The sequence below is a fragment of the Alligator mississippiensis genome, chromosome 7, assembly GCF_030867095.1.
Source record: "Alligator mississippiensis isolate rAllMis1 chromosome 7, rAllMis1, whole genome shotgun sequence".
Classification (NCBI taxonomy): domain Eukaryota; kingdom Metazoa; phylum Chordata; order Crocodylia; family Alligatoridae; genus Alligator; species Alligator mississippiensis.
In genome coordinates, this window is record NC_081830.1 from 15,373,493 (window position 1) to 15,390,964 (window position 17,472).

At 47.1% G+C, this 17,472-nt stretch overlaps 2 protein-coding genes across 2 annotated transcripts in view; both read right to left on the reverse strand.

Moving 5' to 3' along the window:
- LOC132251822 (olfactory receptor 14C36-like) overlaps positions 1-13,630 on the reverse strand; it is a 40,903-nt gene extending 27,273 nt beyond the window's left edge. Inside the window, exon 1 of the mRNA XM_059731746.1 lies at positions 13,483-13,630. The gene's annotated coding sequence lies outside the window, so the exon portion shown is untranslated. The remainder of the gene's footprint in view (positions 1-13,482) is intronic.
- On the reverse strand, positions 11,912-12,936 carry LOC132251824 (olfactory receptor 14A16-like). The gene has a single exon (XM_059731747.1). The coding sequence runs from the start codon at positions 12,866-12,868 to the stop codon at positions 11,912-11,914; it is 957 nt and encodes a 318-aa protein (XP_059587730.1). The 5' UTR covers positions 12,869-12,936.
- Positions 13,631-17,472: the final 3,842 nt, after the last annotated feature.

Here is a 17,472-nt window from a genome sequence, read left to right on the forward strand (position 1 = left end):
TGTCATTGATCGTTGTCATTTTGGCACAAGAACGTTAGCTCTTTGGGCAAGGGATGCTTCTCACTATTTATTTGCTCATCACAATTTGTCAGGTGCCCTAAGCCTAATTCGAGAGGCACTCACATATGTAAAACACATTTTGGGGTGTATCAACTGTGGAGCTTACTTAGTTATTCTTCCTCCCGGGTTTTTTTTTTCTGGAATACAACATAATCTGGATGCAATGAATAGGTGGGATTGTAATTCTGGTGTCGCTGGGAAATACTGAATCTCTGCTGTGGGGCTTAGAATTTAAGACTGGGAAGAGATTTCTTTTAAAATTGTCATCTCTTAAAGACATAATGTTTTGCATTATACACATTTCTTCCAAAGCATAAGTTTATGTAGAAGAGCTACAAATAAAATATATGGGTGGGAGGATTATTTGGTTTAAATTTGCAGACTCCAGGAGATTTTGGTCAAAAATCTCTAGTTCCAAAGTCACTGAGAGATGTGGGTTCTTCGGAGCAAGTTCAGATTTTCTAAAGCGAACTGTTTTCTTTTCTTTTCTTTTTTTTTTTTTTCAGCTAAAGAATTTTGAATACCTTGCTATTAAAATGTTGATATCTTTCCAGGTATGTCTTTTTTAGGTGCTTAACTAAAATACACATCCCCCAGTTGCCAACCAACCACAGTTAATTGCAATAACAGACTTACAACAATGTTCTTTGTGCGTTTTTCTCAGCTTCTGATATATCCTCCAGTGCCAGGATTCCTCGCTTATTTTCCTGCTACTGATCTATCTCATTTCCCTTTTCCCTACCACTATCAAATCTTTCAAAGTCACATTATCTTAGTAGGAGCTTTGTCTTCACTCCAAGACTGAACTGGCAGAAGTAGATCCAGTTTCTCTCTGCACATGAGGGTGAACTTCACAGGTATGGAAGGACCGATGCTGCAGGAAGGTGGTTTATCCACATCTCTCTTTATAGGGCTTCTGAGATTTGTTCCCTAGAGCCCAGCCTAGCTTTGAAGCACACAATCAGAAATAAGCCATCCTGGATTCATATATTTTCAAGCCGGAAAGTGTTATTTTGATTGTTTAGTTCGATCACCTTTTATCTATTGTATCCTGCTTTTGGGCCAAGATATATAGCATCTGAGAGCAAGATAAAAGGATTCAAACATCTAAAAAATCAGTGAGATACATAGTCACATTTCACAAAACAGCTACACAGGTAAGAGTGCTGGCTCACTCATGTAGCTTAGGTGGTGTTGTGAGTACCTTTAAGATCTGCCTGCATTTTACACATAACAGTGCCTCTGATATAGGTGGCTCAGTGTCGTTCGTCTTAACATTTATGCCCTGTAATTTTCCATGCTCAGGTATATGTGTCATTATATCCAACTTGTTACTTTTCTGTTGCTTTGGTTCTCTTTAATTGCAGAACAATAAATCCTGGGATTGGCAAAGGAGTAGAAGAGACTGAGGAACGAGGTCTTCAGTGCTCTGTTCCCTTAGGGTGCGTCCACACGTCATCATACAGCGGTGTTGCTCCAGTGCCATGCTTTAGCGCTTCCTTTGGAAGTACTAAAGCACAGTGCAGCAGCTGCCCCTCCAGTGCCATGCACCTGGTGCATGGGTTGATTTTCCCGCTATGTTGCTCTAGTGACACACTATACCAGGAGAGCGCACTAGGGGTATGCGAAGTGGGCCCTATTCAATTCGGATTCAGATTTGGCCTGAATCAGGGACAGTGATTCGATTAATTGATTCGGATCACTATCCCTGATTTCGATTCGGCTGAATCCTATTCTGAAGATTCGATGCTGATTTGGAGAATCGGCGATTGGCACACACCTTGAAATGTTTTTTCTACATACCTCGAGGTACCACCGTGGGATTAAGCCCTTCAGGAAATTTGTAACACTTTACTAAATTATTGTTACTGTGCCCACCTCCGTTCGATTAAGCGCTCCTGTGCGGCCTTAGCCTGGACCATGGACTGCACCTGTCCTGGGCTTGCGGGTGGACCCCACAGGCTACCCATGCTGACATCAGGGGGTCTCCTTAACTCTCCTGCCACGACTTGGAATGTTGCTTCAGTGGAGGGGTTCCTCTTTGGGGCAGCCTCCAGGGTCATCGCGCCTCCCAGCAGGCACTCACAGGGCTCCGACCTCCCCTACACCCCGGCCACTCGCCACCTTGGGTTGCCGATCTTCAGGCCCCTTTGGCGTTCTCAGCTCTTCCCCAATCTCTGCCCACGGCTTGCCAGCTACGTGCCTGAGTCTTTGGGCCTTGGTGTATGGTCCACAAAGTCCTCGGACCTGGTCCCTCCAATTAGACTCTCTACCGCCCCATACTAAGCACCCTGTGACGTGACGTGCCAATCCCACCACCATGAAAACTAATGCCCCTAAGCTACTGGGCCAGGAGGCCCCAAAGAGTGCCTCTGGCCTATGGGCTGCGTGGATTCCCCTGGGCCCGGGTTCCACAGCCTCGGGGGCTCACCCCACTAGGGTATTGAGTCCCCACCTCTTTCTAAGGCCGCTGTGGGCCACGAAGGTTAACTGTCCAGCCCCACTTTGGGTCTTCGGCCGCCCTCCGGTGCGGCCCAACAGGGCCCTGTTGGCCACGCCCCCTGTTCCCTCCTCTCCGAGGCTTTCGTGCCGGCTCACCCCTCAGTCTCAGTGCCAGCTTGCCCCGACGCTGCTCTCTCTGCATCTGTCTCCGGTTCCTTCGCGGGTGCTGCTGCCGGTTCTGCTGAAGGTGCAGCTGCTAGACTCTCTGGCAGCGTCGCTCCCGGCTCTACTGCCACCCCTGCGGACGATGTCCATGCCGCTTCCGTCGGATCTGCTGTCAGCCTCACCGCCGGCCTCTCTGCTGATGTCGCTGCCGGCTTTCCAGCTGGCTCTGTTGTCGGCGTTACTGCCGGCTTCCTTGCTGGCTGTCTTGTCAGCGTCGCTGCCGACTCTGTCGGAGCCTCTCCTGGCTCCGTCCCCAACTTCCCACGCTGCCGGGCATGGCGGCTGATCCCCTCCATGTGAGGGCTCTCCCCTCAAGCCTCTACTCGTCAGCCACCCTGCCACATTGACGGAGACGCTTTTTATTTCCACCGGGCGGCGTCTCCTGCCCACGCTGCTCGGCCGCAGCTGGATATATGCGTAGCTAATCACTCACAACGACGATTTTGCTGTGCGCATCTCCTCCGGCTCTTCAGGCTCTGTGAGAGGTAAGTGGGGCTCTCCTTTGGCCTGGGGCCATCCTGCAACCCCAGCTCCCCGCGACAGTTACCTTGTTTTCTGTCAGGCCAAAGTCTCAAATCTGAATCCCCAACCTGCTCACCCCAACCTACAGCCTCTCCAGCTGACCATTCAGGCTGGGGAAGCCTGTGCAGAAACCTCCAGGAGGGCCTACCCTTCTGCCCACTCCTTGCCAACAGCGTGACTGGTCACTCCCCCACTGCACTGCACTGCCATTGCAACTCCTGACCTGGCAGAAAACATGACGTGATGCTACTGCTGGGTGGTGTCAGGCTACTGTGCAGTCAGTGTCAAGAAAAGGCCATTTGTTGGTGCAACTCGGCAATAACACCTTTTCCTGTGCAGTCATTTAGTACTTGTTCATACAAGTACTTGTTCATACAAGTACTAAATGACTGGTGACTAACTACTGCTCAGTCAGAACCTCATGTAGACACTGTCAGAAAGCAGCCAGAGCCCAATGCCCTAGATCTGACAGACCAGAATCAGAAACTGCAACTGTCACAAGCTGCAATGGCTCAGTTGGCGTTGTCTTAAGTGTAGCTGCCTTCGTCACAAAAGTATGGTCTGGGTATGGCCACCATTTTGTACGTTGCCATCTTCATCCAACTGAAAGAGATTTGGGATTCCAAAACATGTCATCATGGCAATGAAAGGGTCTGTGACTCTTAGGTGCATGTCAGGTGTCCTAAAACTATGCAAAATTGAGGAAGAATAACCCACCTCTTTTCCAGCAACCTAGTACTCAGAGCACTTTCTCATTACTCAGCCTCATACTCAGTTGCTTGGAAATTGAGAGATCTGCTTCCAGAACCATCTTGACAAAGGGAAGTTTGAATCCACATCAACTTCTTCTTGGACATACATCCTATCGTTACTAAAAGCTAATGTGTTTCAATTTACCAATCAGTGAATAAATGCATTGCTCAAAATCAGAACCCTTCAAAGAAAATGGTAACACCCAACCACATCAACAGGACCAATACATGATATTATTATTCAGTCATAGGTTGTCTTATGAAATACTGTAAGTCTTCCTCTTCCAAAATGCCTCCTCGTGTTATGTCCTCCTGTTATGTCCACGTTGTGTCATTGATCTTTGTCATTTGGGTACAAGAACTTTAAACTCTTTTGAGCAAGGGTTGCTTCTCACTATGCATTTTCCCATCACACTTTGTTGGTTCCCCCGACCCTAATCTGAGAGGCACTCAGATATGTAAAAAACATTTTCAGGGGGATCAACTGTGGGGCTTACTGATTTCACCCTTCTCCAGGCATTTTTTTCTTGAAAAAAATGACAACATCTGGATGCAATGACTGAGGTGGGATTGTAATTCAGGTGTTGCTGGGCAATACTGAATCTCTGCCATGGGGTTTAGAATTTAAGCCTAGAAAGATGTTTCTTTTAAAAATGTCTTTTGCTAAACGTATTCTTGTTCACAATACATGTATGTTTTTCAGAACCATCAATTTATGGAGAAGAACTATCAATACAGGGCTGGAGGGATAAATGATGTAAATGTGAAGCCTCCAGGAGCTTTTGATTGAAAAATCTCAAGTTGTCAAAGCTGATCTATCTAATTTCTCCCTCTACTGATCTATCTAATTTCTACACACATCCCTCTTCTTACCAACCACCCACAGTTAATTTGAATAATAAACTTACAGCAATGTGAAGTTTTTCTCAGCTTGTGATCTGATCCTCCAGTGCCAGGAGTCTTTGCTTATTTTCCCTCTACTGAGCTATCTCATTTCCCTTTTCCCTGCCACTACCAAATCTTCACAAGTCAAAATATCTTAGTAGGAGCTTTCTCTCCACGTCAAGTCTGACCTGACAGAAGTAGATCTAAACCAGTTTCTCTCTGCAGAAGACAGTGAACTTCACTGGCTTGGAGGGACTGATGCTGCGGGAAGGTGATTTATCCACATTTCTCTTGTTAGGGCTCCTGGACCTTATTCCCTAGAGCCCAGCTTACTTCTGAAGCACAGAATCAGAAACAAGCCTTCCCGGATTCGTGTCTTTTAAAGCTAAAAAGTTATGTTTTGATCCTTTATTTTAATCATCTTTTATCTATTGTTTCCTGTTTCTGGGCCAGGATATGTGTCATCTGCGGTAAACTTGTGTGAAGCAGCTAGTATTCACTTTGGATAAGGATTAATCCGGTTCTGGGGACAGTGATTCTATTCAGTGATTCAAATCACTGTCCCAAATCAATTCAGCCAAATCGGATTTGAAGATTCAACTGCTGCCAAATTGGCCGAATCTTCAAACTGAACAGACAAAATGTCCCACCCACTCTCCCAGCCCCATCAATGGCTGCCCTGCCCAGCCCCAGCATCCCGGCATCTTAAATAAAAAAGAAGCAAAAAGCCCCGCACTCGCTGGCTGCTGCCAGGTAGGGGGGAAATCCCCACTGCCCCCCACTTCCCCACACTGTGTGGGGGCTCTCCCATGAGCCCCCAGAGGCTGTGACAGATGCTGCAGCAGCCGGTGAGTGCAGGGTTTGTTTGTTTGTTTTTTTAAGTGGCGGTTAACCTCAAGGTTACTGTGAATTAAAAAAAGGGCCCAGTGGGTGCGTCTACACAAGACACTACTGCACTGTGGTTACTGCATATCTACTTAGTATGTGTATAAGTTATGTATTAAATAAATGCACAGTAACCAGAGTTACTTCACAGCAGCACCAGCAAACACCTTTTATGTGATGCTACTGTGCAGTAGTCTAATACTACAGTAAACTTTGCCAGTGCACTAGGCCGGGCGATATGCCAGATTAGACATCCTTAAGGTGCCAGTAGCCCTGGGACCTCCCTCAGGCAGATCTGCTGACTGGGGTGTGGTCCTCACCCTCACCATCCAAGCATTTACTCCAGAACCAATGAACAGATGGGTTTCTTTATTATATGTATAACTATATACAGGAAGAGAGACAGATTAATGAAAAAGAAGGCATGTATACATATATATTATTATCAATAGAGAATAATAAAACCAATCATTTGAATACATTCTAGCAACGTAACTGTAAGTGAATAATTCTTACACAGGGGGCTGTTTCCTTACTGCAGACTCCTCCACTGATTATACTCACCAGGTCATATCTTTTAAATTAAAAAAAAAACACACAGTTTCCTTTTAGAATTAAACCTCCCTCTCATTGTAATAAATAGCAACACATTTATTGCTAGGATCTGCCACTAGATGCTGTGGACACAGCTCCTGTCGTTTCTGAGGCTCTGAACTCACTTCCAGGAGCGCTGTGACCATTTCCAGGAGTGCTGTGGCTACTTCGCAGTCGACAAGATTGGCTGTGTGGGGCTCACTGACCTCAATCGGTGAGAATGGCCATGAGGGGACCTCCACCCCCTGCTGTCACAGACTGGTTGCTGAGGGGGCACGTGCCCCCCCGACTAAGGTGGCACCAGTCACCCATGCCTGCAGGGTTCTGACCTGGCAGCTCCCAAACAGCCTAACAGCTGAGGCTGGCCATTCCCTTTCCCTCTTCTCCTGGGGACAACCTGTGTCCAGAAGCTGCACAGCTCCACGCCTGGTGAGGAGATTAGCTCCTGGTGGTGCTATACATGCTCTTCCTTGTCCTGATGTTGGCTTCCAGAGCAAGTCTCAGTCCCCGTTCCAGTGAGGGAGTGGGGGGCTGTGCCTCTTCCCCTCTCTCTCAAAGTTGGAATTGGATCCTCCTCTCCTCCTTTCCCACATTATGGATGCTTTAATGCACAAGCACAACCAATCAAAGCCCTCAGCTTTTAGCGGCGGCTCTGATTACATTGCAAATGGTCCAATAAAAAGCATGCATGGTGCAGAGTGTATTTTCCTGCTTGGAAAAGTCATAGCACCCAATCATTTTCTGGCTTTTCTGCAAAGGGTACTAAACATAGTGTGCCTACCGAGCTTGCAGCCCAGCGATCTATACAGCTGTTACAGTACTGTGCAGTAGCATCTCAGCACAATGTGGCAAAACAGTGTTGTCTGGTAAAAACTGTCAGCCTGCTAAACTGCACCTGGGTACATGTATACATGTGCACCTGCATAAGGAACAAATCTGCTCCCAGTGGGAGCACTTGAGTGCAGGGCTGTTCCTACCCTGCAGCAACCATGGGGAGCTCCAGGTTTCCCTGGTGCCAGCTCTGGGCTGGCCAGGGGCCAAAGGGTCAGGCCTGAGTTTTGGAGAAAGGGGGGAACTGTCCTGAAGTGGGGAACAGCTCCCATCTGCATGGATCTTGGGGTCCCAAGCCTTGTGATGCCCTGTGGCTGAGAGTGGGGCTAAGCTGCACCGGGACTGCAGAGAGAAGATGGGAGTGGGTAAGAAGCTGGCCAACATATGCACCTTGTACTGCATGCCGGAAAACATAATTAGAGGGCTCTGAGATGGAGAAAAGCCCTTGTCTTCTGAGCAGATTTGAAAGCAGCAGAAGCTCACACGTCCCTGCTGCAGGGGGATACCAAAATCAGCCTTCCCTTGAACGGGGCTGGGAACAGCTGGGGGCGGCACCCTGTGTATGTATATGCCTTTAAATGGAGCAGTGCTGCAGTGGGGAGAGGAGGATCCAGGCTCAGACCCACCAGCCAGTTGGGGGACCTCATTTAGCAGGACTAGGGCATGATCCCTCCTCGACCCACAATTCACAGGTTTGACCTTCGATCCTTTTTGTTACATGGGATTTCCTGATGGTGTCTTTAACAAACCCTACAGGAAAGGCCTGGTGCTGCTTCCCCCTCGTGTCTCCCATCTTCCCGGTCCTGGCAGTGCTTACCGCCCCCTCCACCCAATCCCCAAACTCAGGCACAAGGCATCACCCCAAGCCAGCCAAAGCTACCATGGAGCTGCCAAAGCTACCATGGAGCTGAGGATGGCAACCCAAGTAAAAGACAACAAGCAATTGTTTTTTTAGATATATTGGGAGTAGAAGGAAGGCCCAGGGAGGAATAGGACCCCTGCTAGATGGACAGAAACAATTGGTGACAGACAGGGGGGACAAGGCTGAACTCCTCAACGAGTTCTTTGCCTCAGTGTTCCTAAGTGAGGGGCACGACAAGTCTCTCACTGGGGTTGTAGAGAGGCAGCAGCAAGGTGCCAGACTTCCATACGTAGATCCTGAGGTGGTGCAGAGGCACTTGGAAGAACTGGATGCCTTTAAGTCGGCAGGCCCGGATGAGCTCCATCTGAGGGTGCTGAAGGCACTGGCTGACATCATTGCAGAGCCACTGGCAGGAATATTCGAACGCTCGTGGCGCACGGGCCAAGTCCCGGAGGACTGGAAAAGGGCTAACGTGGTCCCCATTTTCAAAAAGGGGAGGAAGGAGGACCCGGGCAACTATAGGCCAGTCAGTCTCACCTCCATCCTTGGTAAAGTCTTTGAAAAAATTATCAAGGCTCACATTTGTGAGAGCCCGGCAGGGCAAATTATGCGGAGGGGAAACCAGTATGGGTTTGTGGCGGGCAGATCGTGCCTGACCAATCTAGTCTCTTTCTATGACCAGGTTACTAAATGCCTGGACACAGGAGGAGGGGGTGGATGTCGTATACTTAGACTTCAGGAAGGCCTTCGATACGGTATCCCACCCCATACTGGTGAACAAGTTAAGAGGCTGTGATGTGGATGACTACACAGTCCGGTGGGTGGCGAATTGGCTAGAGGGTCGCACCCAAAGAGTCGTGGTGGATGGGTCGGTCTCGACCTGGAAGGGTGTGGGCAGTGGGGTCCCGCAGGGCTCGGTCCTTGGACCGATACTCTTTAATGTCTTCATCAGTGACTTGGACGAGGGAGTCAAATGAACTCTGTCCAAGTTTGCAAAAGACACAAAGCTATGGGGAGAAGCGGACACGCCGGAGGGCAGGGAACAGCTGCAGGCAGACCTGGATAGGTTGGACAAGTGGGCAGAAAACAACAGGATGTAGTTCAACAAGGAGAAATGCAAAGTGCTGCACCTAGGGAGGAAAAATGTCCAGCACACCTACAGCCTAGGGAAGGACCTGCTGGGTGGCACAGAGGTGGAAAGGGATCTTGGAGTCCTAGTGGACTCCAAGATGAACATGAGCCGGCAGTGTGATGAAGCCATCAGAAAAGCCAATGGCACTTTATCGTGCATCAGCAGATGCATGACGAATAGGTCCAAGGAGGTGATACTTCCCCTCTATAGGGCGCTGGTCAGACCGCAGTTGGAGTACTGCGTGCAATTCTGGGCACCGCACTTCAAGAAGGATGCGGATAACCTGGAGAGGGTCCAGAGAAGGGCCACTCGTATGGTCAAGGGCCTGCAGACCAAGCCCTACGAGGAGAGACTAGAGAAACTGGACCTTTTCAGCCTCCGCAAGAGAAGGTTGAGAGGCGACCTTGTGGCTGCCTATAAGTTCATCACGGGGGCACAGAAGGGAATTGGTGAGGATTTATTCACCAAGGCACCCCCGGGGGTTACAAGAAACAATGGCCACAAGCTAGCAGAGAGCAGATTTAGATTGGACATTAGGAAGAACTTCTTCACAGTTCGAGTGGTCAAGGTCTGGAACGGGCTCCCAAGGGAGCTGGTGCTCTCCCCTACCCTGGGGGTCTTCAAGAGGAGGTTAGATGAGTATCTAGCTGGGGTCATCTAGACCCAGCACTCTTTCCTGCTTATGCAGGGGGTCAGACTCGATGATCTATTGCGGTCCCTTCCGACCCTAACATCTATGAATCTATGAAAGCCAGCACCATCGAGCTGGACTGAGAACCTGATTCCGCACAGGGGCCATGAACAGGTCTCCCACCCCACCCCCTGTCCTCTGTGGCCCCCACTGCCTAGGGTGACTGGGAGCAAATTGCTAATCTAATGCCATCTACTCTAATTCTGCACCCAGGAACAAGAAACTCCCACAAGAACTGTGCTGGAGTTCACTCGGCTGTGCTAATTGCATGAATAGATGCACCCGGAGAACAGCGTTCTTATATTAGGACCTAACATATCATTGGAGGAAGCAATACTCTCCCTTCCAGTCCTAGAATCCTATGAATATTTTGAAACAGGCAAGTGAGTTTGAGACCTTAAATCTCATTTAAAGTAAGCACCTAACTTTCTTTAGGGTATTTTTAAAAAAAACCTCAACTTGTTTAAGCAGCAGTGAACAGATATCTATGGCCCTGAATCTTTTTCCCCATTGATGTGGTAACCCTCCCTTACTATGATCAAAACACAGTAATGTGTTTTGTGATCAGTAGCAAAGTTGATCAGCAAATTTCCCTTAAAACTTATTTGGAAAGTGCTGTGATATTTTAACCGGACAAGTTCACAAAACGTTAGTCATGTCAACTCGAGTTCCAGCCCTTCACACATGCATGAACTATTAGGAGGACTAGTACCCATCTGTCTGTCTACCCTCCAAAGGAAAAAGAAAAAAAACAGAGATTGCATAATAAGACACAAAATAATCCTACTGTCTCATTGTCCATTCACTTGCACTTGACTGTTTTAATCCACTATATTTTCATGATGCCATTACAATGATGATAATAATAAACTCAGAGGGTTAGAATGGGCCTCCAGGAACATGTGGTCCACCCCGCTGCACAAATGCAAGACTGTTACTCCTAAATCATCCGTGAGCAATGACTATCCTCTTTTTGAAAACCTAAAATGAAGGAAACTCCACAATGTCCCTGGGCAGTCTATTCCACATCTGCACTGGTCTAGAAACAAGGGTGCTTTTCCCCCTGAAATCTAATCCAAATCTACTTTGCTGTCATCTGAAGCTTGATGTCTTTCCCTATTCAACAAGGGAGAACAATTGCTCACCCTTTTCTGTACGGCACTTTTTCAGATATTTCAACAGTGCTATGATTGGTCTCTTAAATACCTTTTCTTCAAGCTAAATATGCCTACTTCTCTCCATCTATCCTTAACATGGCTTTTCTTTCAACCATTTATCATTTTTGTCACCTATCTGTGAACTTCTCTAACTTCTTCATATTCCTTCTTAAAATGTGAAGCCCAGAAATTCACACAGTAGTTTAGGTGAAGCCTAACTAGCACCATGTTGAGTGGTACTATCACCTCCCATGTTTAACATCTAATACTCCTGTTGTTGCAGCACAAAACTGCATTAATATTTCTGTAGCTATATCAAACTGGCGATTCATATGGAGTCTGTGAGCCACCAGACCTAGCAGATGCTTTTCAACAATCATACCACACAGCCATTTATAACCCAATTTGTATCTGTGCGTTTGATTATTCTCCCCTAGGTGCAGCAACTGAATTTGTTTCCTTGGACTCAGTCTCGTTGTTTCTAGCCCAGATTCCCAGTCTATCCACATCCATCTGAATTCTGTGCCTCTCCTGTAAAGTGTCTGCAGTTCATCCCACCTTCAGAGAACCTGAATATTTGCATATATTCAAATAATGGATTACATCAACTGGTAAACAAAAGTCTTCCATTCATTGTCTTGCAATTGGTGGCATTTATTTGAGGTGGAACCAATGGTAAAATTGATGCATGAAACATTACTTTACCGCTTCAACAGTGTTTACACAAAATGACCCAACTAGTGTCATTGTGCTTACAAAGCTACAGAATTAACCCACCACCTTCATTTTCTGTAAATAGGTTGCACACTATAGTATGAAAACAATGATATCATGAGTTAATTATAAAAGAAACATAAGTAAAGTAAAGTAAAGTTATGAAACAAAGATGGGCAGATTGGTTTTGCAGAGGATCAGCCTGTGGAGAAGTTGCTTGAGGGCAGCTTGGATCTCCTTGTTCCTCATACTGTAGATGACCGGATTCATCAATGGAGGCACCACACAATACAGAACAGCTGCCAGGAGATCCAGAGGGGACGGGGAGTCAGAGACTGGCTTCAAGTAAGCAATGCCAGTAGTGGAAAGAAACAGGGAGACCACGATAAGGTGAGGAATGCAGGTGGAGAAGGCTTTCTGCCGGCCCTGCTCAGAGGGGATTCTCCACACTGCGGTGAAGACCTGAACATAAGACACAACGATGAAAACTAAACAGCCCAAACCTGAACATACACTGAAGACAATTGCTGCCAGCTCTCTGTGGTTTGTGTCAGAGCAGGAGAGCTTGAGCAGCTGGGGTATTTCACAGAAGAACTGGTTGATGATATTTGAGTGGCAGAAAGGTAGACGAAAGGTGTTCCCAGTGAGCAGTGCAGAGTTGATGGCACCAGCAGTCCAAGCACAGGCAGCCATCTGGATGCAAGCTCTCCTGTTCATTATTATCCCATAATGCAGTGGCTTACAGATGGCAACATACCGATCATATGCCATGATAGTTAGGAGTGCAAAACCAGCTGTACAAAAAAGGAAGAAGAAAAAGACCTGGGAAACACATCCAGCATAGGAAATTATCCTGTTGTTTAAGAGAGAATTGGCCATGGATTTAGGGACAATGACGGAGATGGATCCAAGGTCAAGGATGGAGAAATTTTCCAAAAAGTAGTACATGGGGCTGTGGAGGTGGTGGTCTGTAGTTACAGCAGTGATAACAAGGAGGTTCCCCACCAGAGCTGCCAGGTACACTACCAGAAAGATGACAAAGTGTAAGATCTGCAGCTGCTGAGTGTCAGAGAAGCCCAGGAGGAGGAACTCGGTTACAGTGGTCCAGTTGGACATCTTCCTTCCCAGGGCACCGTGCAAGTCCTGGGTATAATAGAACAAGGGCAGTGGTAAGGAGGAGGGTAACAAATCCAGTGGCTTTGATATTCCCATCAATAATTTCTCCAAATTTCATACTAAGAATGTAAATATTCCTCTTTTTGCCTCATGGAAAATTTGATTTTACAACTTATTTTTCCCTGGCAAGACCCTTCATAAAATAAATTATTTTGATATTTCATTTAAAAATTGAAGAAAATGTTAGCCAAGCCACAACTCAGGATTTTAATGTTTTTATTTTTATTTATTTAAATCCAAAAATCTATAATTTATCCATCTCACCAAGAAAATGTATGTTAGAAACAAATACACGTGAAATGAAAGATATATAAAAATTGATGTCCTTAGAGGTCCTATTTCCACCCCACCCTCCACCTGACTCCCAATAAAATGTATAACTTTATCTGAATTAATAGCAAAAACAGTGAAATATTCTTCATTCACTCTTGTAGCTTTGAATCTATTATATCTACAATGTAGTATGATTTTTGTAGCCAGGTTTTCCAAATTTTATATTCTTAAATCTCTGCATCTTACTAAGACAGGACACTTCACTGATGCAGAAAACTTACTGAAATTGTTTCTGTGGAAGCTTTCTTATCTCTTGTGTCATATTCAGGCTTCCCCTGCTGAGATCCTTGCTCTTGTCCAGTTGATCTCTCAGATCTCCTCTGCCCCAACCACTAGTCTAGGTCCCCAGAAGCACAGCTAACTCAGAGGTCTTTCTCTGCTCCCTCTGTCACTGAACGACTGAAGTAAATCCAACCAGGTTTCTGGGTGTGCAGCTGACCTCAACCCCGCCTTGTAGAAAAGGAGTGAAGCACGACAGCAATTTTGCCCTTGTTTTCTTCCAAAGGCTCATGGGACTCGTTCCCTGGAGTTTTGCTTAGCTCAGAAGGAACAGCCCAGATGTAAACAGTCTGAGTTGAACAGAAGAGCCATGCTCAAGTTTAATCTCCCTCACAACACAAGTGATGGGATCTCTGAGAAGGCCCTGAGCTTCTCTAATTGGCTTTGTTGTCCCAGTTAGCTAGCCTGGGCACCTGAGCATGCAGAGAAGCACCAAGTTGCAATTGGGTTACTTCCTACGTAGTTTTACATGAGAAAATAACACAAGGAAAAAGTCAAGTTGTAAGGTGCAAAAAAAAAAAATAATTCTAAATATAGTTAATATATTCCATAACTCAGGCAAACAAGCTCCCTTGCAAGGCAACACATTGGCAAAATATTAGCTCAGCAATCCTTAGCAGGGTCCTGGTTCTGTATCTACAGCCCCAAGGACCACTTTCCCCTGACTCGTATACATCCAAGGTCCCAGCTCCCCCCCATTTCTTCCACCACCAGCTTCCCTTGAAACCAGCGGTGTCAAACACAGATGGACGCCAGATGCCAAATGAAGCCCACAGGGGTGCTCTAGTAGAGACACTGCATGCAACGTGCATTGTGGACTGGTTACATGTGGTGCTTGCCCCATGTGTACAGCTCTAGCCCTGCACACCACACACAACACAACCTGGCCCCAGCACCGTGCGCAGCATTAGATGTGAGGGGCCAGCCTGCGGCACATGTTACCCACAGCAGGTCACTGGGGGTGCGTACTGCATGTGGCATTGGCGATGCCTAGGGGTGTATGCAGGTGCATGTGCACCCCCTGAGATTGGTGGTGCACTCCCTGAAGAATCACTGCCGGTGCTTGTGGGCAGTTGCCACTTGCCAGTACCACCCGCCCTCCCCCCCTGACTGCCAACACTGCTGACAGCATCTGTGGATGGTGTCGGATTGCCGCTGGCCACTGCAATGTGGCTGGTGGTTTCTGCAGGTGGTCGCTTACTGCCTGTCAGTGCTCACCATTCCCCCACCCCCCACCGCCGACACTACCATGGCTGCCTGCGGGAGCTCCTTGTTCGCTGCCACCACCACCACCTCCAGGCAGTCGCCGTTCCCCCACAACTTCCAGGGGCACGTGTTGTTCATGGCATGTAGCGTTTGCACCAGGCTAAATTTGTCTATACAAGATGCTAGGTCGCTGTAGCGATAATCTACAGGGATATTGTTCATCGCTGTGGCAACGTAGCATTGGCGGGCTCTAACTGTGATGCCGCCGCTACCGTGCAGTAGCAATGATCTCCTGAGTATTATTTCATTGCTCTTGCACAGTAGGGTTTGAAATGACCTGTGCGCCTTCAGGACTGCGCAGTCATGGCAGGTACTGTGTGTTCATTTAGTTCTTGCTAAAGCAAATACTGAATAACTGCACAGTAAAAACTGCCCAGTGGGGCAGACATGTAGCTGACTGTGCACACTGGATCCTGTGGGTAGGGTGGGTTAATGAGCCCAATCTAGACAAACCCCCAGTATAGTACACAGGGCTAGCTTGGCACAGGTGCCACATCAAGCAGACATCCCCATGCAGCCTCATGCCATGTACAGCCCATGCCAGGCAGCTCCACAAGGAGCATCAAGAGATCAGAGACTTGTTCATGGACCTGATTTGTCTTGATCTGAACCTGACAGATGCCAGAGCCTGATCTGACAATATGTGTCTCTGTCCTTCAGCCTCCATACTAACTTACTGTATTGGCAGGTCCCACTAGGGACAGGAGTTGGTTGGAGTCCAGCAGATAGAAGATTTATGGTGTTTGGAATTCGCTCTCTTCATAGATGTTCCCATGGCCAGAAGCAATGATCCCATCATGGGAGAATTTTTAAAATATCAACCTTTCTCAATCCCTAAATTGAGATTTATTTTTTTTGAATGAACCAAACTGTCCCAAATCATTTCATTTTGACCTTACCAGTTTTGTCTGGACTTCATCACAGCAGTTGACAATCTAGAGCCCATGACCCCATTGTATCCACCCTGTGGAGGAAGGTCTTTTGCTAACAGGGGCCTTCTCTTACTCTGTGCTGTGCTGTACTGCAGCTGGGCAGCAAAAAGAAGCAGCACTGAGGAAAAGTGGAAGTAGTCACCTGGTTTTGGTATCACCCTAGTTTTCCCCTAAGCTGGGTCAATTTTGCCTAAAAATGGAAAATGTTGGTGATCCCCTGCTCTATCATATTGATGTGTCCATTACATAGCATTACAAAGACATCCCAATAGCGCTCCTTGCAACTTTGGAGAAAAATTATTAAAATATATTATAGAATATATACAATACTAGAATTTTTACCTAACTACGTAAGATTAAATGTAGGTTAAACAACTGTTAGGGACATACTTAATTTTCCATCCTTACTCATGCTATATTTACATTAGACTTGTGAGTCTTACATTCAGATCTTCAACACAGTGCCCATCTGAGCAAGGACAGCACAAAGACTTCTCACCTTCCTTCCTCACCTCATTCTGGGCTCCTTGCTTATAAGCATGTGTACCTTTCCCTATATGAAACCTATCTCCAGCTCCCCATCAGCTCTTGACCTCATAGAAACCGTAATCTATTCCATGCTGGATCCAATAATCAATCCAGTTATGTACAGCAGTGGGGAGGGGAGAGGTGGGAGGGTTGTTGGGGGGCAGCGGGAGCAGTTGAGTGCAGGGCTGTTCCTGCCCATCTGCCCCACTTTGACCCCTGCAGCAGCCAGAGGGAGCTCCAGGCTGGGAATGGCTGGGGGCTGCACACGCTGTACTTATTGCCCTTTAAACTGACCAGAGCTGCAGTGGGGAGAGGAGGAACCAGGTTCAGACCCACCAGCCAGTTGGGGGACCTCATTCAGCAGGACCAGCCATGACCGCTCTGCCACCCACCCACCCTCTACGGGTCTGGCCTTTGATCCTCTTCATTACATGTGATCCTTGTTTCCCACATTGGCATTCTGATGGCATCTTTAACAAACCATACAGGAAAATCCTGTCGTGTCTCCCCTCTCCCCAGTCCCGGCAGTGGTTACCGCCCCTCTTCCCCCACTCCACAAACACTCGGGCACAAGGCATCACTGCAAGCCAGCACCATCAAGCTGGACTGAGATCCTGATCTCCACACAGGGGCCATGAATAGGTCTCCCACCCCACCTCCTGTCCTCTGTGGCCCCTCCACTGCCTAAAGTGACTGGGAGCAAATTGCTAATCTGATGCCATCTATTCTTAATTCTGCACCCAGGAACAAGAAACTCCAGCAAGAACTGTGCTGGAGTTCATTCAGCTGTGCTAATTGCATGAATAGATGCACCCAGAGAACAGCGTTCTTGTATTAGGACCAAACATATCATTGGAGGAAGCAATACTCTCCCTTCCAGTCCTAGGGTTTTATGAATATTTTGAAACAGTCAAGTGAGTTTGAGACCTTAAATCTCATTTAAAGTAAGCACTTAACTTTCTTTAGGGAATTTTTATAAAAAAAACAACTTGTTGGAGCAGTGGTGAACAGATATCTATGGCCCTGAATTTTTTTTCCGGTGATATGGTAACCCTCACTTACTATGACCAAAACACAGTAATGTGTTTTGTGATCAGTAGCAAAGTCAATCAGCAAATTTCCCTTAAAACACTTTTTGTTTGGGAAGTGCTGTGTTAGTATCCCTGGACAAGTTCACAAAACCTGAGTTGTGTCAACTCGAGTTCC

What these genes read in the sequence shown, in the direction of transcription:
- LOC132251824 (XM_059731747.1), bottom strand. Translation starts at nt 12,868, where the DNA reads ATGTCCAACTGGACCACTGTAACCGAGTTCCTCCTCCTGGGCTTCTCT.